The following is a 19,589-nucleotide window of genomic DNA, read 5'->3' as shown; positions in this document are numbered from 1 at the left end:
GAGACGGAGTGGAAGCAGTCTCGTTACTTGCACAATGGCATTCCGGGCCCTTTATTCCGACTCGGGGACGTGGGGGGATTTATTCCGATTCCGAGTGCAGCGCCACACGCTAACCCGCTTTAATCAAGCTTACGTGAGGGGAGATCGACAGCTGGATTTGATGTTGTATAGCTCATACCAATCCAGACTACCGCATCTTGCCGGGTGGAATATGACGACCCTTGTTGAGGACCGAAGTCTTTATTATGGCCCTACCATATACCGGCCTCCCACATCACTTGCCTTCATTCCCAACAGTGTGCGAGCCGGTCTCCTCATCGGACATCCGACGGTGGTTGTTCGGAGTGAGCTGGTGCTGTCTTTGAGCCCGACCATCTTTAGTCTGCAGACCATCGTCGCGAACAAGGACACAGCTCAGCAAGCAGAGCGCCATCAAGGGAACCTGCAGAATGAACACATCGTGGGAAGAACGTGCATATGCATTCAGAATACCCGTCCAGTCTTGCTCGGGGATGCCGGATCGCGACGGCAATGTGTACGTGGAATCCGCGAGGTACTTGTCTCGGTCAGGAAGATTCGCCTTCAGACCCTCCTGTAGAATGGCGGCCGAAATGGCAACTTCACAGGCGCCCCCAAAGCAGCGGAAGAAATTCCGTTCAGGGATGACGACCGCTTGTTGCACCAGCGTGACATGGGATTGAATGGCGATCAGGCCAGGCTGGAAGGTGAAGCCAATTCCCAGCCCGATGACAATGAGGACTCCGGCGATCACCCCTTTGCTAGTTTGGTTGTTGAACAACAACGCAAGGCCTGCGCCCCTGTACATGACAGAGGGGACATGAAGTTAAACCAATGTCCGAAGGCTTGATGACTCAACCCGTGTGAGAATAGCAGCTTACAGAGTCCAAAGGATATAGCCAGTCCACAAGACCTCGGAAAATCGCTTAACCAGGGACATGTATTGTCCTCCGGAGATGGAAGCAAGTGACTGAGGAATCACCATGGGCAATATCATCGCTGCGGATACGAACGGAGACCACTGCCGCGCATTCTGGAAATAAAGAGGGAGGTAGTACATATAAGACTGATAGCTCGCGCCTAACAGGAAAGTTTGTACCAGAAGGGCGGCGACGGTTCGATTCTTGAAGAAGGATACTGAGCAATATCCCACGCAGATTAGCTGTAATACAACGAAAAGACTCAGAATTAGACGATTCCCATCCTGACTTACAAGGGAGCATCGGCAGAACAGCCACCTTCCATTCAATGACAATGAACAATACCAGCATCAAGCCACCAACTGCCAACATGCTGATGACGAGGGCGGAGTCCCATGCGAAGTAATCGCCCCCTCCAGACACTGGGATCAGCAGAAAGATAACACCCAACGAAGAGGTCACAGCCCCGAGGTAGTCAATGATACCCAGGCTTTTCCAAATATCCTTGGTCGTCATCTTATTCGGCACCAGAAAATAGGCCACCACTGCTCCGCAACCGGAGATTGGGGCGATCAGGTAGAAGAATCCTCGCCAGGTGGACTTTTCAACAAAGACAGCCGCGATGAAAGGGCCGGTGACGTTGGCGAGACCAATAATCGATCCGAGGATCCCTTGGTATTTGCCTCGATCCTCGAGGGCCACGATATCCGAAACAATGATCGTAGTCAACGAAGTGACTCCACCCCCTGCGGTGCCGGCAAATCCTCGGAAGACGTAAAACATGGTCGGATTCTGTGCAAATCCACACAGCAGGTCGGAGATGCAAAGGGAAACCAAGGTGGCGATATACACGGTTTTTCGGCTGAAAATATCGGACAGACGGCCATACAAAACCGAAAACATTGTGTTTCCAATCAAGGATGCTGCTCCAGCCCAGGCGATCGTGCTCTCGGCCCCCAGGTCCCTGCTGATGGTGAGAAGCGCCACTCCTATGGCGTTCTGGTCAATGAATACCACGAGGAGCGAGCCTGAGAGGGTGCACAGGACGAGGATGAGCTGCCCGAGCGAGAGGCGGTTGCTTTGGTCATGCAAGGCCGCTTCCGCGTTGTTTTGGCGTCGAGGCATATCGGGAGATGGCGATGGGTCACGGATAGTTTCCTCTAAACGAATATCCGGCTATGGAGGGAAACCTCATAGGGATCTTAATATACCCTGACACTCACTCAAAGTAGAGACTTATGTAAAGATTTGCAGCGAGATCGGAATGGGCAGGTTACCAAAGAAGCCCGGAATAGAACACCGCTGGCCGCAGACTAACGCGAGGTGTTCGTGGGCCCGGTCCTATAGAGAGCCTCGAGCTGGTGAATGATGATACGGACCATGCCAAAAAGCGTGCTTTTCACTCTCCGATGGCCATTCCGATCCCGAGCCCGTCATTCTGATCCCTGTCATTCCGTTGCCTCCCTATTGGTCCAAGGAGTACGGAGTACAATCCCTCACATTGGATCATTTCAGTGCATTGGCCGGTCTCCGGTCAGTCGTACTACCTGGTAATGCGATTTGCAAGGTGCTGCAGGCGCCCTGGGTTTCATAGTCAACGTGACCTAGTCTGGGTCAAGATCTCCTCCAATCCTTCGAGCCCTGCAGATAACGCACGGCGGAACGTCTGACCCGACGCTAAGCTTGCTCAAAGTAATCATTCCATACGTGTCAGCTCTGACTCATGCGGCAAAAGTAGCCTTGCTGGATTCGAGGGAGCTCTTCACGTGAAAGCGCCACCGGTGGGGACCATCCATAAGGCTCGGCTGCGGGGATTGCGCTGTGGCTGCAGTCGTGGCGCAGCAACTGAGGCGCAAATCTCGGTTTAGCTTACTATATGTAGTATCTATGTCCGTTACGCCCGAGGATGACTCACCATCACGAAGTAGAGTAAACCCAATCAGGCTAGCTTCGGTGACGTGGATGGAAAACCCCGAGGAACGATTGGATGTCCGAGGCTGTGGCCTCAATCTCCGAACCGTGGCGAGAACACCAGGCGATGGGGGTTACGACAACAACATGGCTGTGGCGATGTTCATCAAGTATCGCAAGCATCGTTGCCTAGAGCAAGCGTTATAAAAGGGCCTGCTGGACCTGGTCTTGGTGATCCTCAATCTCATACTCACTTCAACCACCTCAACCTTTACTCTCCCAACAAATCCTCCTCTGTTCCCGAACCAAGTCTGCGATCAACAAAAAACCTGTTTCTATACTTCAGTCACCAAAGCAACTCTACCACTAGACATCATCATGGCCACCATCCGTGAACTCAACCAAGCTGCTCCCTTTTGGGAATTCATCGCCAACGTGGAAGAACAAGGCCTTCCTCACCCCTTCTTTGCCGGCTTCAATCACAACCACATCTCCCACGACGAGACCGACAACGATAAGCATTTCTCCGGCCCCGGAGGCTTTTCCCTTCCTCATCGTGGCCGGCACGGCCCTCATCACCGCCACCGTCACCACCGCGGAGAGCCCATCACTGAAGACGAAGAGCCTACGCAGGACGAGGCCCACGAGGAAGACGACTCTGCTTCCTCTTCCTCAGAGGATGGGGATGAAGACCACGACGAACCCAGAAAGTGCAAGCGCCACGGTCGCCATGGCGGTGGTTTCCACATGAAGGGAGGAAAGGGCCGCCACGGACGCGATGGTCATGGACCCGGACCCCGGGGCCCCGGTCCATGGGCCGGAGGTAAGTTCGACCACCCACACCCGGCTGCCTTCGGACCTTGGGGAGGTGACTTCCACGGACCTCACGGTGGCTTTGGTCACGGACCTCACGGCCGGTTTTCACCTTATGGACGCGGCAAGCACATGCGCGGCGGATTCAAGCATGGAGGCCGGGGTGGACCGCGTGGCTTTGGTCCTTTCGGATTCAGGGAGCACGGCCACAAGCACCACCACAAGCATCACCAGCCCGGAGCCTTTGTCCACCCTGAGGTGGATGTTTTCGACACTCCCGACATCTTTCTCGTGCACGTGTCGCTACCCGGCGCCAAGAAGGAGGCAGTGGAGGTCAAGTGGGACCCGAAGAAGTTCGAGCTCAATGTGAGCGGCTCGATCGAGCGCCCTGGGGATGAGGAACTGTTGAAGACGTTGGCGCTGGATGAACGTCGCGTCGGGACGTTTGACCGGAAAGTGCGCCTGGGGAGTGTGTACCAGCCGGTGGAGATCAATGTTGAGGGGATCACAGCCGAGATGGAAAATGGCGTGTTGAGTGTGAGGCTGCCGAAGGTGGAGGCCGATGTGGTCATGGTGACCCGGGTGGATGTGCAGTGATTTCAACATCTTGGGAATTTCTGAGAGTTTGGAGTTCGGTTTTCTGCTTGGATACTAGCTGAATAACGTTCTGATCTAATATAAATGGGTCTTTGACCCTACCTCAACATCTTTGATGGCTCTCGCCGCCTTTCCGGCTGGCATTCCGTAGTCAGTCGCGTAGCCGGCGGACCACATTTGGGCCGGTCTTTTCCCTAGCGATGCGTAGTACCATTAATTTGGATTGAGGTTGTCAATATGTGTAGCTTTCACGGCAATGCAAGCATGGCGAATAATATCACAGTACAGAGTACTCGCACGATTATTGTTGCTGTGAAGGATCCAGGCTTCAGGCGGTAGGGCCTGCTTCCGGCCTGAATGGTCAGGTGATCTATTTGCAGCAAACAGCAAAAAACACATCATAGTCTTAAGCCATTAATTTGAGGCAAGTCAGTTCGTAGTATAAGATAGTATCGCATCATTTCGTGAATCTACTCTTATATTGCGTTATGGACGCCCGGATCGCCAACACTGCCCGCGATACGAAGATGTCGTCCTGATATATATTCAATTGTGAGATAAGAGCCTGGAGGACAAAGCCTAGCTTATGTGGCTGAAAGACAGTACCATGAAACAAGTACATAGAGATCTGCCATATCCCCTCAGTTGTTTTTCTACCTTACGTACGGTGTACACCATGTATCCACCGTCTACATGGCTGTCATTTGTGAGCTCGTCTATACACCGGGACACCAACCAGAGCACAGAACAATACCGGGACCGGCTAAGCGGGGGAGATTGTTCCGGTGTCCGACCGGCCAGTCATCGTGTTAGGATGGTCAGCACTACTCCACATGAGGACTAGTAACTTAGTACCTGTCTGCCTGGTTCAACTCCGGCTGGTTCAACTCCGCCGTCAGCTTCGCATCTTCGTCCCGATCCTATCCATCCACTGGAAGCAAGCAGCACTATGGCACTTATAAAGCGCCCCCCCTCTGGCATCAGCCAGACTTTCATTTGCTACTCAACCTTCACTTTTTTATTTCCCAGTGCTGCTTCTGGAAACGTTTCAATTTCTGGTGCCACCGCAGAATATATTCCGAGTTCCCGACTGTGCGAAGTGGGTCGCGCAGCTCCCCAGTATCCATCCATCTGTCTACTAGAGGAATATGCTGACGCAGGGCCACATTCAGCTAGCCATCATACTACCCCCGAGAAGCAACTCGATCGAGATATGACCACTTTCAGTCCCATCCCCGCCTATGTTCTGGGCACTTTGATCCTGGCCCTCGGCACCAACGCCATCGGTCGCCCTGGCCCCGAATACCCGCGTTTTGGCCTGCCCTTCGAACACGCTGCCACCGTCCCCACTCACGCCAACCACTCTCCCCCACCGGGCGCCGTGTCCCCCCTCATGTACCTGAAAGGCATTCGGGAGACGAGCTATGGTCTGGCGCTGATTGCCCTACAGTACCAAGGCCAAGACACCGCCCTCACCACTTTCGCCGCCATCCTTGCCCTTACCGCGTTCGCCGACGGCCTCCTCGTGTGGAGGCATGGGGGTGATACACTGAAGATGAAGGCTTTTGGACACTGGCTGACATTTGTCGGATTGGCGGGGTGGTCCTGGTGGAGATCCTCGTACGCTTGAAGGCCCCTGAGTGCCAATTCTCGACAGGGAGCGTGTAGTCGTCATGTGGAGGTACAATCTACTATGGAACGGCACCGACTTCCCCGGCATCCTAGTCTGCCGTTCACTGCTTAGGAATGGATCTCCTACAATGCAGGGGTGAACGGATATAGACACCCGATCATTATGATTGAGCGCGTACTTGATGCCAGCATAAACTGAATAAGGCGCAACGGATATCGTTGACAACGTGTGACGACAGAATGAACCCATGGTTTCGGTAGATTCAATGTCGCTGGTTACTCTCCAACTTCCCGATCATCCTTCCAGAAGACAAACTGAACAAATGGCCACTTCATCGATGCCGTCCGGATGGATCTTCCCCACAAATATAAAGGGAAGAAAAACAGCAGGCAACCGCCCGAGATGCCGGCCATGGCGCCAAAGGCGGCCTCATACCCCGATTCAGCGATCCACGGGTTGGTGTAGAAGGATAGAAGAAACCCAAAGCACGCTATGACGGCTGGTTAGTGATGACAAATCGCATAAAGAAGGCAGAGAGATTGGTTCCTACATTTGAACGCCAGCTGGGTGACGGCAACCTCACCGGCCACCGGACGATAAGAGTCGACGCAATAAACGAAGGAGACGTTGGTTCCCTGGCTGATGGCAAAGGACACTAAACGCATCGTCAGTGACCTCCTCACAAGAAAACCCACACGCTCGGGACCGACTTACACAGTCCCAGCCCGATCGTGGGCACAATCCAATGCCAGCCGCGTCCGATACCAAACCCATACAGCAGCAGAGCCAACGGGGCCGCAATGACACTGGGAATAATGGCGGGCAGGCGCATCTCCGGCTCCCGAATGCCTCCGTTGCGCTTGGTGAGAACATCGGCCACCCAGTCTGAAAATGGCCCCCCGGCAAAAGTACCCAGGACGCAACCCAGCATGCCGGCGATGAAACACAAGCCACTCTGCCAGGCGGCAAATCCATACACCTCGCTGAACGCACTCGCAAAGTTCGAGGTGACCGCCACTAGGAAGCCGATGGTCACGGACATGACGATGGTGGCCCAGAAGATGGGGGGAAGCAGAATGAGCCCGAAAGGACGAACGAACATGCGCCAGAGCGATTCATCCGTGTATGTCTGTCCCGACCAGAAACGCAGACTCTGCAGGTAGCCCTGCTTCTGCTGGAGGACCTCGGATCCCCGGGACTCGACATGCTCGGCATACTTCTGGGCCCCCAGGAGATCGTCCGGGTTTGTAGATCTTACGAAGGCAGTCTCGGGGAAGAAGAATACGACGATGAGGAGAAGGCCACCCACTAGCCCACAGCCGACCCAGTAGATGGCGCGCCAGGAGTGGTTGATTGTGACCAGGCCGGATATAATAATCCCAAAGGAGACGCCGGCACTCAATGCCGAATTATAGATTCTGGTGGTGAAGGTTAGTGGGCGCGGTCGCTGACACGCTGTCGGCAAGGAGAACCTACGCCATGCCATATCCACGCTGGTGAAGATAGAAGACATCCGCGATGGTGACCGGTGCCAGACACTCACCAGCGCCGGCACCCACTCCCAATAGCGTGCGGGTGGTGAGTTCGCCGGCATAGGTCTTCGCCAACCCGGCTCCCAGGATCATGAAGAAATAGAGCAGGTAAGCCGAAAGATAGATGGGCCGGCGCCCATACTTATTCAAGAGCGGGACCCAGATCAAGTTGGAGACTCCTTGCAGCAGAGCGCTGTTGTTGAAGAAGTAGGCTGCGCGAGACACGCTGGCGTTGAAGTCGGCAGCGACGTCCACCATGGCGACGGTCGGGCCGGCTGACATGAAGTTACACATCACCATGGCGAGAGAGACGAGGATGGCGATGTAAATCTTGTACGAGGTAGACCTAGTGGTGCGCGTCAGCAGCGAACTCTGGTGAGAGACCAAGCACATACCATCGCAGCGGATCGTTTGGGTCGTCCGAGGGAGTAGGGACCAGAATAACCTCGTTGGTCTCGTGGTGGCGCAAGCGTACGTGACCTAGTGAACGATGAGGGTGCTGGTCCTCTTCCTCAATTTTCTGCACCGTCTTAACCGAGAGACTTGGAATTCCTGCCGCCATCTTATTGTTGGATCGTGCCGCGTCCAAGGGTGTGCTGACCTAGGAGATAGTCTGATGGCCAAGCGCTTTATAAGTCGTCTCTTGGCCCCTCGCCTTGGCTATTTCCCTACGAAGGCGACCGAGGGCTAGATCGACGTGGTGTATCAAGGGATGTGGAGCCCAAATCCGGGGTTTGCCATAGGGTTGTGGGGGGGATCTCGGGAGACCAGCTATGCGGGGGAGAGACGAGGGATCGGCCCTGAATCGACGACCACCGCCCATACTCCGTGCAAGAGGGGCAATTAGGAAGCCTTGAAGTGGCGGGCGGCCGCAGGAAGAGGGCTCAGGGCCGCGTCGATCTTGAACTGGCCCTACCTTGCCTTATCACAGTCAAGCGACCAACCGGATGTACCGTCGGGTGAGACGAGCCGTCGACCACAGGGATTACGGGATGAACAAATGGACCCTAGATTAACACCCCGCAGGGCTTGCGTAATGCATCGTCGTGGCTCTCCGCTTGTGAAGGGCGTCGACGCGGCTTGGGAGCCTGGACCCAACGCCACTGCTCGCTAGACCAAGCCAGGGCTGTGATAGTCTCATGGTGATGAGCGAGGGCCGCTGTTCTAGTCACTGTAGTGTGACGGGAAACTCTGGACATGCCCGAGTGGGCGAGTAGGACTGTGTTGGAGACAACCGGTTTCAAGGCCATCATCAACCGCTAGCCCTGCATTGGACATCTGCATATGCCTTACTACGCACTAGGCATGCTCAAAAGTTTTATTGGACGATGAAACGTGGTTGATTTGATTGAGTCACGGCCATTGGCACTAGTTACATGTTCCCTAAATGAGCCACCAATCATATTTCTCGTCACACCTGCTCGTCACGAAAAAGGAGTTTCCATGCCAATCCCGCGCAGCCCAGCCCCGAGCGTCGGTCATCACTCTGTCAGGCAGAAATGGATCGACTAGTATGATTGCAACCGTCCCCCACCCGGAAGCGACGTGTTTGTGGCCTTGAGCCATGCGTTACTAGAGGAGGACGCGTTGTAGTAGATGTTGTATCCCTGGCTCTGGATGTTACCGTTCGTGGTGTCGGCATTGGTGAAGTTTTGCAGATAGACGTTCCTCGTGAGCGTCCAGGTGGAGGTGGCATCAAGCGCGACCCCCAAGTATGCGGTCCCTCTTCCAAATGATGCAGCTCCCGTCCAGCTCGAATACTCTGCCAAGTTCCAGGAGATCGAGCTGCTGTTGTAGGCCACGATGTCTCCCTTGAGCGAGGACTCCGTCACGGACACGGTGACTTGTGCGGGCTGGATGCTCGCATTCTCTTCCCAGCCGACAAAATGGTCGAAGGATTGGGTGATCTGGGACGCATTGGCAATGACCAGGATGCCCGAAGTGGTGTTTAGCTCGGTCGCATGGAGCGTGGCCGATGCGATCAGATTCCCGAACCAGAGGGCGGGCATGTCGTCGCCCAGCGTGGTCAGGCGGGAGTTGGAGAATGTCAGAGATGCACCGCTGGACCTCGTTGAGGATGAGAACATGACTGTCCCGGCCAGCAGACCGGCCGTGAAGTCGACATTCTTGAAGACGGAGGTCTGCGCGCCATCGGAGAAGAGACTGGGCGCTTGGTCGGCCTTTCCCACGACATCCCTGCCATAGCTCTCCCCCAGGGTGTAGAAGATGGCGCTGCCGATTCCGGCCGTGTGAGCGACGGCATCGGTGACATAGATATACCCAGCCGGATTGTCCCCCGAGAAGGAAGAGCAGCGCTCGCCACCGGAATAGTGTCGCAGGTTGGAGCCATAGATGGTTCCTTTCCCGCTTGCATAAAGGCCGTGAGACACAGGGCCCGAACTGTACAGGTCCGTGTCGCTCACATAGACGGTCGACCCGGTACCATAGGAATAAACGTTGGCGGCGCCATTGTGCACGGTGATGTTGCTATGATCGATATAGGCCGTGGAGGCGTTGGCCACATTGATGGCGGCGTTGACTCCAAAGAAGCTCGCCTGGTTGAGCCAGGTCGAGTAGCCTTGCTTGATGATGTCGGTATAGGATACATTAACGACAGCGCCATCCGTCGCGACCAAAACGCTGGTGTCGTTGGCATCCACCGATAGGGTCTGATGGGCGACCTCTCCATCCTCGTCGGCATAGTAGTGGGGGCCCGTCACATTGTAGAGGAGATATGATGGGCCGCCGTTGTTGGTGGTGTAGTCCACTTCCAAGGCGTTGTCAAAGGCATCTGCGGCCAGATCGGCATAGTCGCTGGGATCGACCACCGTGAGAGATGCCAGGGCCAGCGAAATGCAGGCGAAGAGGAGTGGAAGACGAGCCATGATGAACAAGGAGAAGCGTGGTCAGGTGGTCGCAAATGATCCTTAGTAGGGCTGCGCCCCCGATCTATTTATCGGTTGCCATGCCCTTGATTGAAGCTTGCACGAAGCCCCGGACCACGTCATGCATCATTGATGGCAGGGAGTGGAGCCGTCTATTTCATTGCGGGGAAGGCATCCTCAATGTGAGCTGCAGGGCTCCCATCGGACGCCGTCCAGGGATGGCAGCTACTGTCCGAGTGGAGGGATATTGCTGTGTGATTGACACGTACCAGCACGTGGACAGACGACTCCTTGAGTGCCCAGTTGCTGTTCTGGATTATCGGGAGGGAGTCTGGTGGAGCCGAACCAATGTGTCCATCCGACCTTCGGGCAGTGGTATACGCAATCCCTTCGCGGCGAGGAGGAGTAGCAACGCCTGCAATTGGTGGCGCGCGGGCCGCGGATATTGCTCTGCATGCGAATAACATCCTGGCCGAGAGATACACGCACACGCAGCTGATCGTGCTGGAAATTGACGATGGACCTTGTCTCCACCAACCCAACAGCAGTTTTCCTCGGGCACGAGGTGTCCGTACGACCAGCGAGTGCTGTGGAGATTGGTGGCTCAACGGGGATTTTTGGACTTGAAACTTCACCAGTCGCAGGTTACGAATTTGGGAAGGAAAAACACGCCCGGTGGCCCGAGGTTGAATGGACGTTAGGGGTATGCGGTCTGGAAGATTGGCGTACGCTTCTTGAATGGGGCACTGGCAAAGTGCAGTAAGCAGACATCCTCCGGTGCATTATAAAAGCTGAGCAATAAACTAAGAGAGACAAGACCACTTGTGACACATTAATCGCCATGAGTGTGAATCACCACCTCCGTTGTCTTCATAATGCCGGGCTCAGTCCGATGTAGCCTTTGCTCATCACTTTCCCGCCGGCTTCCTGAATCGCTGTCAGAACTTGCTACGACTGATGCGTCGTGAGTGATGTCGTAGGGTGACGGTCGCGTCCTGGTCACCGACTTCAGGGCGATGTCGGTGCTGTGTTGGACATAGTAGCCGTGCGTGTTGTAGTGGTAGGAGGTGGCGTTGCGACGCCCGCTGGTCAAACTGCGGGTTCCATCGAGGATGGATTTCAAAAGAGGCTTGATGCTGGGGAGACAGGCCGCGAGAATGGCGACGTTGAGTTCGGCACTGAGGATAACTACTGATTAGCCTCGATGTGCTCCAGATTTCCATCCAGTGTGGCGTCACAAACCAGTTCCAGATCATGAATGTGTCGTGTCGGTACATATTTTGCTCTTTAAGCACCTTGACTTGTGAAATGATCTTCACAATACTAGCGACGCATGCTCTAGTTGGAGGGTTAGTCGTCGCAATCATGTGGACCATGGTGCATCAACTGACAGGTATCCCAGGCTCAAGACTCCAATGAGCGACACTTTGGTTCGCCAATTGACCTGGATGCCAATGAAAAGGGGCACGGGCAGGGTGGCGAAGATGACATCGGTAACGAGATTGGTGACTATGCAGGTCATAAGATGGCCGCAGAGGTCAGATATATCATTCAATTCATGCAGGGAGACAAAGGCAATCTCACTGCTATTCCAAAGACCAATGGCGGTAAAGGTATCATTGTTGAAGCAGCGAGCATGAGGCCGCAAGCTTGTATCCCACGCCGCTGCCACGGGAATGCACTGGAGGATCAGCGTTAAGCCGCAGGCAATGGTAAATGCAACGAGAAAGACTGCTAATCGTCAGTGTACTCCTGGTCAATGTTGGGGTTAATCCTTCGCGGTGGATGAATCTACCCATCGACGCAACCAGCGCTTTGCTCAGGAGGCTTTGAGAAAAGCGTCGTAGAAACACAGCCAATGAGATCTTGACCAAACTGAGACCGACCATAACGATGATCGAATGGCAAAAAACCAGTTTCGACAACATTTGATTATCCTCGTCAGAGATATCCTTGCTATAGCGACCCAAACCATGTTGGGCTTCCAGCACGAAGCAGATCAGGACACCGATGGCGCACAACTATCAGCACTGATGAGTTAGAGGACCCTCCTTCGTTGAGACGAGAGACTGGAGCGACCTACCCATGCCGCAATAATGATGTGCTCCTCTGCATTGAAGCGTCGAAGAAGGAAACCTCGCACATAGCAACGCAGGAACAACACCAAGGTCGACAATCCGGTCAATGTGCCGACTATCGTGAGAATCCCCGCAGCGTCGGAGCCATCCGACCCATCTCGAGACCAGAGCAACGGCCGTGGGTCCCCGGCACCGAGATAAAGGGGAAACATACTGGCCGCAAACTGCTGGTCCTATTGAGAAGGACACGCAGAGAGTTTAGACATCCATGAACTCGGGTCGGGGACGCAGTCATGCCGCCTTTTCTAGATTCAACCGGCCCATCGTCCTGGTGGAGGATTGAGGGCACGCGAATACGGGCTTGGCTTTGTGCAACAGGGCGCATCAGCCTAGAAGGGGGGGGATTGAGTTCTGGGCCGGTTATGACCTATTGTGAATGGTGACCCCTGGCATTTCGGTCAAAGAGCGCAGCATCCCACCAGTCATCGCACAAGCCGAGGACCAAGTGTACGAAAAATAAATTAATCGCACCAGGGGGGATTCGGCAAAAGCAGAATGGAGCCACTTCTCAGAATCTGTGGCGACTAGCAGGGGTCTTGCAGGATCTAGTGCCATCGTTGAGGAATCCCGGCACCGAGTGAGGGATGGACATCTCCGGCAAAGCGAATAGCGCAGCAGGAGAACGACAGACTTCATCCAGGCCTGAAATTGGAACTTCCTTGAGGATCATCGCGATCCCCAGCCCAATGGAGAAAGACGATAGTGAACAACTGGAGCTACGCGTGGGAGCGATGAAGTTATGAGCTTGTTGCGACGATCGCTGGGGGGGGGGGGGGCCGACTCACAGGCCAGAAGACGAACATTTTCGAGGGGTCGGCCTGACGGCCAGGTGGAAACGGGCTTCTGTCGGAGGCCCGGAGATTGGCTCGAGAAGGGGTGGAGATGCCAGTCATTTATAATCTATATTGGTCTCTTAGCGTGTCGCGGACCTCTTCCGGCGGCTGGTTCGGATCCGACTGGGGCCTTGGCTGTGGCCGAGTGGCTCGGGCTCATGAGATGAGATGAGGGCTTGCTTTCCGCTGCCCTGGTTTCCTTGGGAATCCGACGTGCTTCCAAAGAAATCAGGCCGGGTGTCAGATGCCAGGATTGAATTCCTTCCGGCCCCAACTGCCGCACTGCGATTGATAATCTGACAGACCTGGGGAAATCTCCAGGGTTCTGGCAGCCATGGATCCCAAACCCTGTCGATGAGGCCCACTTGGGCTCGCTTGGAGGCGCGCCGGTCCGAGACGGTCACTCTTAGCCACTCTTAGCCTCCTGCGCGATGGCCAGTTACACGCCACCACCACTTATCTATCGCTCGCCGGACGGTCTCCGCGGCCGGTAGCGAAAACGCCGGCCAGAAAAATAATATCCGTTGTCTATGTCCAACGGCCGACTTGACATTATCGCCCGGCCATCTCCACCTACCATGACCAAGACACCACTAGTAACAGCCTAGACTCTGACCATGGCTAGGGATGGTGTGCCTGCATCGTCTGAGGGCTACCATGCCGGTAGCCGAGACGGGTCTTCGTCGGGATGAGCCTATTGCCGTTGCATTGGCCTGCAGCGATGCACGTGGGGAGCCAAGGGGTATATAGAGGTCGCAAAGGACCGCCTTCCAGTGGACTTCTCCGACATCACCCACTCTCACGGTCCAGAGAACTGCACTGCCAAGCACGATGCGTTTCTCGATCCTTTCTGCTGCCATCGCAGCGCTGACCGTCGCTCCGGCGTCGGCAGCCTCCGCTGACCCTGTCGATGCCCTGGCCAGCAAGGCCCTCGCAACCAAGCTCGCCTATGTGGCAGCTCAGGGGGCTTCCAACTCCAGCTGCAACATCAACAATGCAGCCGTCCGCAAGGAATGGTACAGACGTCTTTCCGGATCTTCAAAAGACGTTGCAAAGAGCGAAATGTCATGCTAATTCTTCCTCTTCCACAGGGGCTCCCTTGAACCCGCCGACCGCAAGAAATACACCGATGCCGTGCTCTGCCTAATGTCCAGGCCCCCCAGGTCCGACCCCAACTGGGCCCCTGGAGTCCGGAACCGTTACGATGACTTTGTGGCCGTCCACATCAACCAGACGCTGTACATCCACGGCACGGTATGTTTTGGAGCCATACAATTGGAATATTCTCCTCTGACCTAAAAGCATAGGGCAACTTCCTGACCTGGCACCGCTACTTCACCTGGGCTTATGAGAATGCCCTCCGCACCGAGTGTGGTTACGATGGCTACCAGCCGTACTGGGCGTGGAACAAGTACGCCGCCAACCCCATCAACTCGCCTGTCTTCGATGGCACCGAGTACAGTATGTCGGGAAACGGTGACTACGTCGCTCACAATGGCACCCCAGCCACGGCCTACACAACCATCCCGCCGGGCGTGGGTGGTGGCTGTGTCCGCAACGGTCCCTTTGCCAAGTATGATTCCCCTTCGACACAGAACCATGTGCCCGAATACTGACCAGAGGCCAACAGCATGACCGTCAACCTGGGACCCGTCGATCCCACCCTCCAGATCCCCGGACTCGTGGCCCAGAACGGTACCGGATTGGACTACAACCCCCGTTGTCTGCGTCGTGACATCTCGCCCTATGCCGCCCTTGGCTGGACTAAGAGCAGCGATGTCATGAGCCTGATTGAGGAGTGCGATACTATCTCCTGCTTCGAGTGGACCATGCAAGGGTTCTTCGAGGAAGGGTTCCTGGGCGTTCACACTGCCGGTCACTTTACCATCGGTGGTGATCCGGGTGGTGTAAGTCTGCCTTCTTTTTACCCCGAGTGGCATAGAAGGTGCAAAGATACTGATATACAACTTCTTATAGGATCTGTACGCCTCTCCCGGTGACCCTGCCTTCTACCTCCACCATGCCATGATCGACCGCACCTTCTGGATCTGGCAGAACCTCAACCCGGCCAACCGGACCTATGTCGTCAAGGGCCCCGACTTCATCGATGGCCTGATGCCGTCGCCCAACACCACCATCCATGACATTCTACCCATGGGCAACCTGACGGTGTCGCGCGAGATCTACGATGTGCTGGACACCACGGCCGGTACGCCGCTGTGCTACATTTACGAGTAAACTTCACTCCACCACAGTGATCATCAGCAAATAGCACAACATAATGAGCACTAACCTACAAGATTAATATTAATTATATTGTGTCGGAGGCTTTCCATTTCCTTTTTCCTCCTATACTCAAATTCCTCCCGGACTTTCCTAAGACCTTTGATATGTTTTGCTCGTTCATTCGAGTGGCGGGGATTCTGTTCGCTTCAAGCACAATCTTCGATAGTCTATATCTTTTCTGGACAGCTCGCGCACTTCCCAAAACAGCCCATTTTTCGCTCGGTGCTTCCAATATCTGGCGTCCAAAGGCCAACCAATACCCTGCTGCAACATACACAAATCCTTATATCCTAGCAGATCCATAATCATGTACTGTAGCTCGAGCGGGAGTGTGATGATTCGGGACCGCACAGCGAGAGAGGATCCCTCCATTTGCCCCTGAGTTTCAACCTTGGTTCGGCATTCTTCGATTAGTTCGTGGACGTGATCGAAGTCTATTCGATTATAGTTAGTTTCATCACATTAACCCCTTCTAAAAGGCAATGCTGATTGCATCGCAAAGCGCCTCTTGTCTTGGGTATGGAGTTATCTCCTACCCATGTATCCCATCAACTTCCTGTGTTTCTCCAATGTTGCTGGCAGCAAGAATGACCTTGGGATTCACCAGTCGATGTGCCTCGGGTCCGTCGCTAGGATAAATGGTGACGACGCCGTCATTTTCATCCCAGTAAGAGATCGCGAGGATGCCCTCGGTTTCATCCCGGGGAACAATGTATCCATCACTTTGTCGAAGTTCCCGATGGGCTACCTGGGCTACCCCGGAGAGCTGGTAAGCTCGTGACTCGGGGTCATACATGACTGTTCTCGATGTTAAATTGATCTGTTCGAATCACTGGGGGGTAAGTAGAAGAGGCCATACCCAAAAACATGTACCTCTTCACCCGGAGTGCGAGAAGGGGTACATATTCTCCAGTTCCTTGGCTGGGTAGAATCTCATGGGGCCGAGGCATGCCTTGAGGGCTAGGATGTAATCGTCCATCAGGGCATTCATGGTATGGCCACAGATATAGCAACGGCGTTGGATTTCGTATGTAACGGGGGGTGGATCAGGACCGATTCTAATGCCCGCCATTTTGCCGGATGATATATATAACTGGTAGGTCCACCTGGCAGGTGCATGTCGATCTGGCAAGATATTTGGTGAAAAGAATGTGTATCCTGATGTCTTGTTGACACCCAAGGATGATAATATTTTTATACGTCACCAGCATGAAACTATTACATAGTAGCTCTTCAATGTTCCTCCCTTGCTGCGTCATACTGAGCCCCTATTCCCCTCAACACTTCAAAAAACCGTCTTCGCTCCCCTCCCGTGGGGCTAGATTCGAGCAGTTCCAACCTCAAACACAACCAGCGCCAATCCAGCTCCTCGTCCTGGATACTCTTGATCTCATCGAACGAGAGCCTATGGAGTCTATGTTTCCAGTATCCAGTCCCAACATCCCAATTTATCCCTCTCAACATCGCACAGACGTCATGACAATCAAGCAGATCCATAATCATGTACTGTAACTCCATTGGGAGGGTATGCAGTCGACACTGTGTTGTCAGGGCAGTTCTCTTTATACGTACTCCCATGGCCGCTCGCTTTCTACACTCTGTCACTAGTTTGCGGATGGTGTTTATACCTAGAGGGTCTGGATTGAACTTGTCTATTGGTATATCAGATCTATGTGATAGGAGAGGGGGAATCTACCACATGTCCTCATCAACTTCCGAATCTCAACATTGCAACGGCTTATCGGAAGACTCAGGCTTTCATGCACTCCCCCTTTCACCCAGTGTTGGATAAGCGTTTGGGAGAGAATCCGCAGATCATCCGCCGAAGTGGGTCCATTGATGAAGCGGAGGAGATGTCTCCAGCATAGTGCATGCATTAGATACCCGGCTAGTGAGGTCTGGGCTTCGATGTTCTCAGAGGGGAGAATGACCCGGGGATTCGCAAAGCCTTCCTTTCGACGGTTATTGAGGACCCAGTCGTCCTCGTCCCAGGGGGCCATATATTCGATTCGCTGCAATGGGGAGGCGAGGGCGTTTTGGGCTATTCCGGAGAGGCAGTATAGTTGCTCTTGGGGGTCGTAGAGGACTGGGATTTATTATTCTTAGAGTCGGGGTTCAGCAGGGTAGGGTAGTATGGAACATACTCATACGGTAGAGAGTGCGCCAGCCTGCGTAGTTTAAAGAGTATATCTTCTCCATTTCGCTGGCTGAGTAGAAGAGCGCATGTTCCTCGTGATTCCAACCTATGATCAATTAGTGCTGGTAGTTTGCATGCTAGCAGGCGCTCGTCGTTGATCAAAATAAAATGAAGTCTGATAGGGTACAACATTCTTTGACATACCGTTTAAGGGGGCATGGTCCATTGGCATCCCGATGGAATGACTGCCGCAGATATAGCAGAATGGGGGTAAGGCGTATAAACCCGACGGACACTCCGACCAGGAGAGGTCCGAAGTGGACATTATGGTGGATTTGAGTGGGTGCTAAAAGTCATCTTACGACGGCGTTCTATTGGGAGCCTTTCTCCTATGATGTCACTGTGATCTCCCTGAGCCATCACCTTGATAACAATGACGAGGAGGGCGGGGTTGTGGGAATTATATCCGATCAATTTCAGCAACGCTTCTGGAAGCTGGGATCATGGAAGTAATTATCTATGTATAGAGATTGCTACCAATCAGTTCCTCATTAACTAAACTCTTCATGGCTCGTGGATTGCACAGCTGAAATACCCAGTTACAACGAAACGACGACCTTCTTCGCAGACAAGCCCTGCTTATGATAGTCTATGGCCCCTTGGATCCTCTCCAACCCCTTTCCATGCACGACCTGTTCGGGAACCACCTTATATCGACCCTCCGCCAGCGCCGTCGGGAGGAAGTCGGCGAAGATCATTTCACCAATCCCATTGTCATACAACGTGGAGGCAAAAATATAGTTGTACTGGATGCCCGCAGTGCGGGATTTGATCCAGTAGGAGAGACTTCCGCGGAAGAAGGAGATCATTGTCCTCAGGGTGGTGAAGTACTTGGGAGGTGCGACGGCACTGGGTAGCTGGCCATGGAGACGAAGCAATTCCCATTGCACTGTGCCAGGATGGCCATGCAACTGTCTGCGGCGTTGGAGCCTGCCGCCAGCGCCCCGGCAAGGGTCTTTCCCCGACATGCGGCGATCATGTCAGGCACGATGGTCGAGCTCTTGTAGTCGAATACCTTGGTTGCGCCCAGGATCGTCACGTACTTGAAGTTGTGGGGGGACGCGGTGGTGAACACTTCGTACCCGGCCGCGACTGCGAGTTGGATGGCGTTGCTGCCCACGCTGGTGGATCCGCCCCAGATGATGACGGTCTGGCCGGTCGGGGTTGGATTGGCAGAGGGATAGGACAGGTTGAGTTGGTTGGGTTCAAAGAGGCCACAGGCAGCAGTGGCGATGCCCAAGGGCAAGACGGCGGCCTTTTCATATGACAGGGACGCTGGACTGCGGGTGACCATATGCGTCGCCAGCACCACGTAGAGCTGAAACCCGCCCTGGGATGGGGTATTGATCTTCTCATTCTTTCCACTGGCGTCGCCTAGCACTCGATCGCCCACTCGATACTGGGTGACACCGGGGCCTACCTCGACTACCTCGCCAGCGATGTCGGTGCCCAGAATGCAAGGATAGGTGAGCCAGCGAAACATGAGGGAAGTGCCTTGGCCCTGGAGGGCCCAATCGATGGGATTGATGGCCACGGCGTGGTTGCGGATGACGATCTCGCCCTCGCGTGGAGGCGTGTAGGGCGCCGACTGGACCTGTAGTAGATGGGCTCGGGAGGCCATCAGCCAGGCGGCTTGGTTGGTGGGCATGATGATTGTTAGGGAGGCTATGTGACTGTCACTTGAGAGGGGTTGAGCTGGGATGGTTCCGAGTGACTGGGATTGATCTCATCCATGTACCCAGATGTCGCCGGGAATTTATACCATCCATCGCATGCTGAGACTGAGATGAAGCCGATGTGCGCGGCGGAGTTTAGCTGTTTAGGGC

General features: G+C 54.4%; 10 protein-coding genes across 10 annotated transcripts; 3 read left to right on the top strand and 7 right to left on the bottom strand.

Moving 5' to 3' along the window:
* Positions 1-13: 13 nt before the first annotated feature.
* On the bottom strand, positions 14-2,183 carry BO94DRAFT_207351 (putative MFS transporter). The gene is made up of 3 exons (XM_025606128.1): positions 1,232-2,183; positions 900-1,155; positions 14-818 (listed from the first exon to the last, which is right to left on the bottom strand). Exons 1-3 carry the CDS (start codon positions 2,061-2,063, stop codon positions 275-277), a joined length of 1,632 nt encoding a protein of 543 aa, XP_025463997.1. The 5' UTR covers positions 2,064-2,183; the 3' UTR covers positions 14-274.
* Positions 2,184-3,099: 916 nt separating this feature from the next.
* Positions 3,100-4,417, top strand: BO94DRAFT_538431 (Hsp20/alpha crystallin family protein). Its single transcript, XM_025612487.1, has one exon. It carries the CDS (start codon positions 3,228-3,230, stop codon positions 4,257-4,259), a length of 1,032 nt encoding a protein of 343 aa, XP_025463996.1. The 5' UTR covers positions 3,100-3,227; the 3' UTR covers positions 4,260-4,417.
* Positions 4,418-5,472: 1,055 nt separating this feature from the next.
* BO94DRAFT_473795 (DUF4267 domain-containing protein) lies at positions 5,473-5,889 on the top strand (the record flags this gene model as incomplete). The annotated part of the gene is made up of 1 exon (XM_025608490.1): positions 5,473-5,889. One exon carries the CDS (start codon positions 5,473-5,475, stop codon positions 5,887-5,889), a length of 417 nt encoding a protein of 138 aa, XP_025463995.1.
* Positions 5,890-6,167: 278 nt separating this feature from the next.
* On the bottom strand, positions 6,168-7,986 carry BO94DRAFT_549314 (putative MFS transporter; the record flags this gene model as incomplete). Its single annotated transcript, XM_025613437.1, has 5 exons — positions 6,168-6,382; positions 6,443-6,547; positions 6,607-7,310; positions 7,369-7,770; positions 7,820-7,986. 5 exons carry the CDS (start codon positions 7,984-7,986, stop codon positions 6,168-6,170), a joined length of 1,593 nt encoding a protein of 530 aa, XP_025463994.1.
* A 353-nt stretch (positions 7,987-8,339) lies between these two features.
* On the bottom strand, positions 8,340-8,805 carry BO94DRAFT_207215 (uncharacterized protein). Its single transcript, XM_025606126.1, has one exon. The coding sequence runs from the start codon at positions 8,675-8,677 to the stop codon at positions 8,432-8,434; it is 246 nt and encodes an 81-aa protein (XP_025463993.1). The 5' UTR covers positions 8,678-8,805; the 3' UTR covers positions 8,340-8,431.
* On the bottom strand, positions 8,591-10,483 carry BO94DRAFT_207308 (uncharacterized protein). Its single transcript, XM_025606127.1, has one exon. It carries the CDS (start codon positions 10,307-10,309, stop codon positions 8,933-8,935), a length of 1,377 nt encoding a protein of 458 aa, XP_025463992.1. The 5' UTR covers positions 10,310-10,483; the 3' UTR covers positions 8,591-8,932.
* Positions 10,484-11,141: 658 nt separating this feature from the next.
* On the bottom strand, positions 11,142-12,599 carry BO94DRAFT_473925 (uncharacterized protein; the record flags this gene model as incomplete). The annotated part of the gene is made up of 6 exons (XM_025608497.1): positions 11,142-11,487; positions 11,552-11,647; positions 11,701-11,818; positions 11,894-12,040; positions 12,105-12,330; positions 12,393-12,599. 6 exons carry the CDS (start codon positions 12,597-12,599, stop codon positions 11,142-11,144), a joined length of 1,140 nt encoding a protein of 379 aa, XP_025463991.1.
* A 1,512-nt stretch (positions 12,600-14,111) lies between these two features.
* Positions 14,112-15,518, top strand: BO94DRAFT_559364 (tyrosinase family protein; the record flags this gene model as incomplete). The annotated part of the gene is made up of 5 exons (XM_025614061.1): positions 14,112-14,296; positions 14,372-14,534; positions 14,588-14,853; positions 14,911-15,187; positions 15,258-15,518. The coding sequence occupies 5 exons, from the start codon at positions 14,112-14,114 to the stop codon at positions 15,516-15,518; spliced, it is 1,152 nt and encodes a 383-aa protein (XP_025463990.1).
* Positions 15,519-16,799: 1,281 nt separating this feature from the next.
* Positions 16,800-18,028, bottom strand: BO94DRAFT_473940 (uncharacterized protein; the record flags this gene model as incomplete). The annotated part of the gene is made up of 4 exons (XM_025608498.1): positions 16,800-17,213; positions 17,294-17,652; positions 17,711-17,795; positions 17,894-18,028. 4 exons carry the CDS (start codon positions 18,026-18,028, stop codon positions 16,800-16,802), a joined length of 993 nt encoding a protein of 330 aa, XP_025463989.1.
* Positions 18,029-18,302: 274 nt separating this feature from the next.
* Positions 18,303-19,411, bottom strand: BO94DRAFT_627097 (zinc-binding alcohol dehydrogenase family protein; the record flags this gene model as incomplete). Its single annotated transcript, XM_025617390.1, has 2 exons — positions 18,303-18,612; positions 18,654-19,411. The coding sequence occupies 2 exons, from the start codon at positions 19,409-19,411 to the stop codon at positions 18,303-18,305; spliced, it is 1,068 nt and encodes a 355-aa protein (XP_025463988.1).
* Between the last annotated feature and the right edge of the window lie 178 nt (positions 19,412-19,589).

This window comes from Aspergillus sclerotioniger (assembly GCF_003184525.1).
Source record: "Aspergillus sclerotioniger CBS 115572 chromosome Unknown BO94scaffold_28, whole genome shotgun sequence".
In the NCBI taxonomy this organism is placed as follows: domain Eukaryota; kingdom Fungi; phylum Ascomycota; class Eurotiomycetes; order Eurotiales; family Aspergillaceae; genus Aspergillus; species Aspergillus sclerotioniger.
This window is presented reverse-complemented; position numbering and strand designations above follow the sequence as displayed.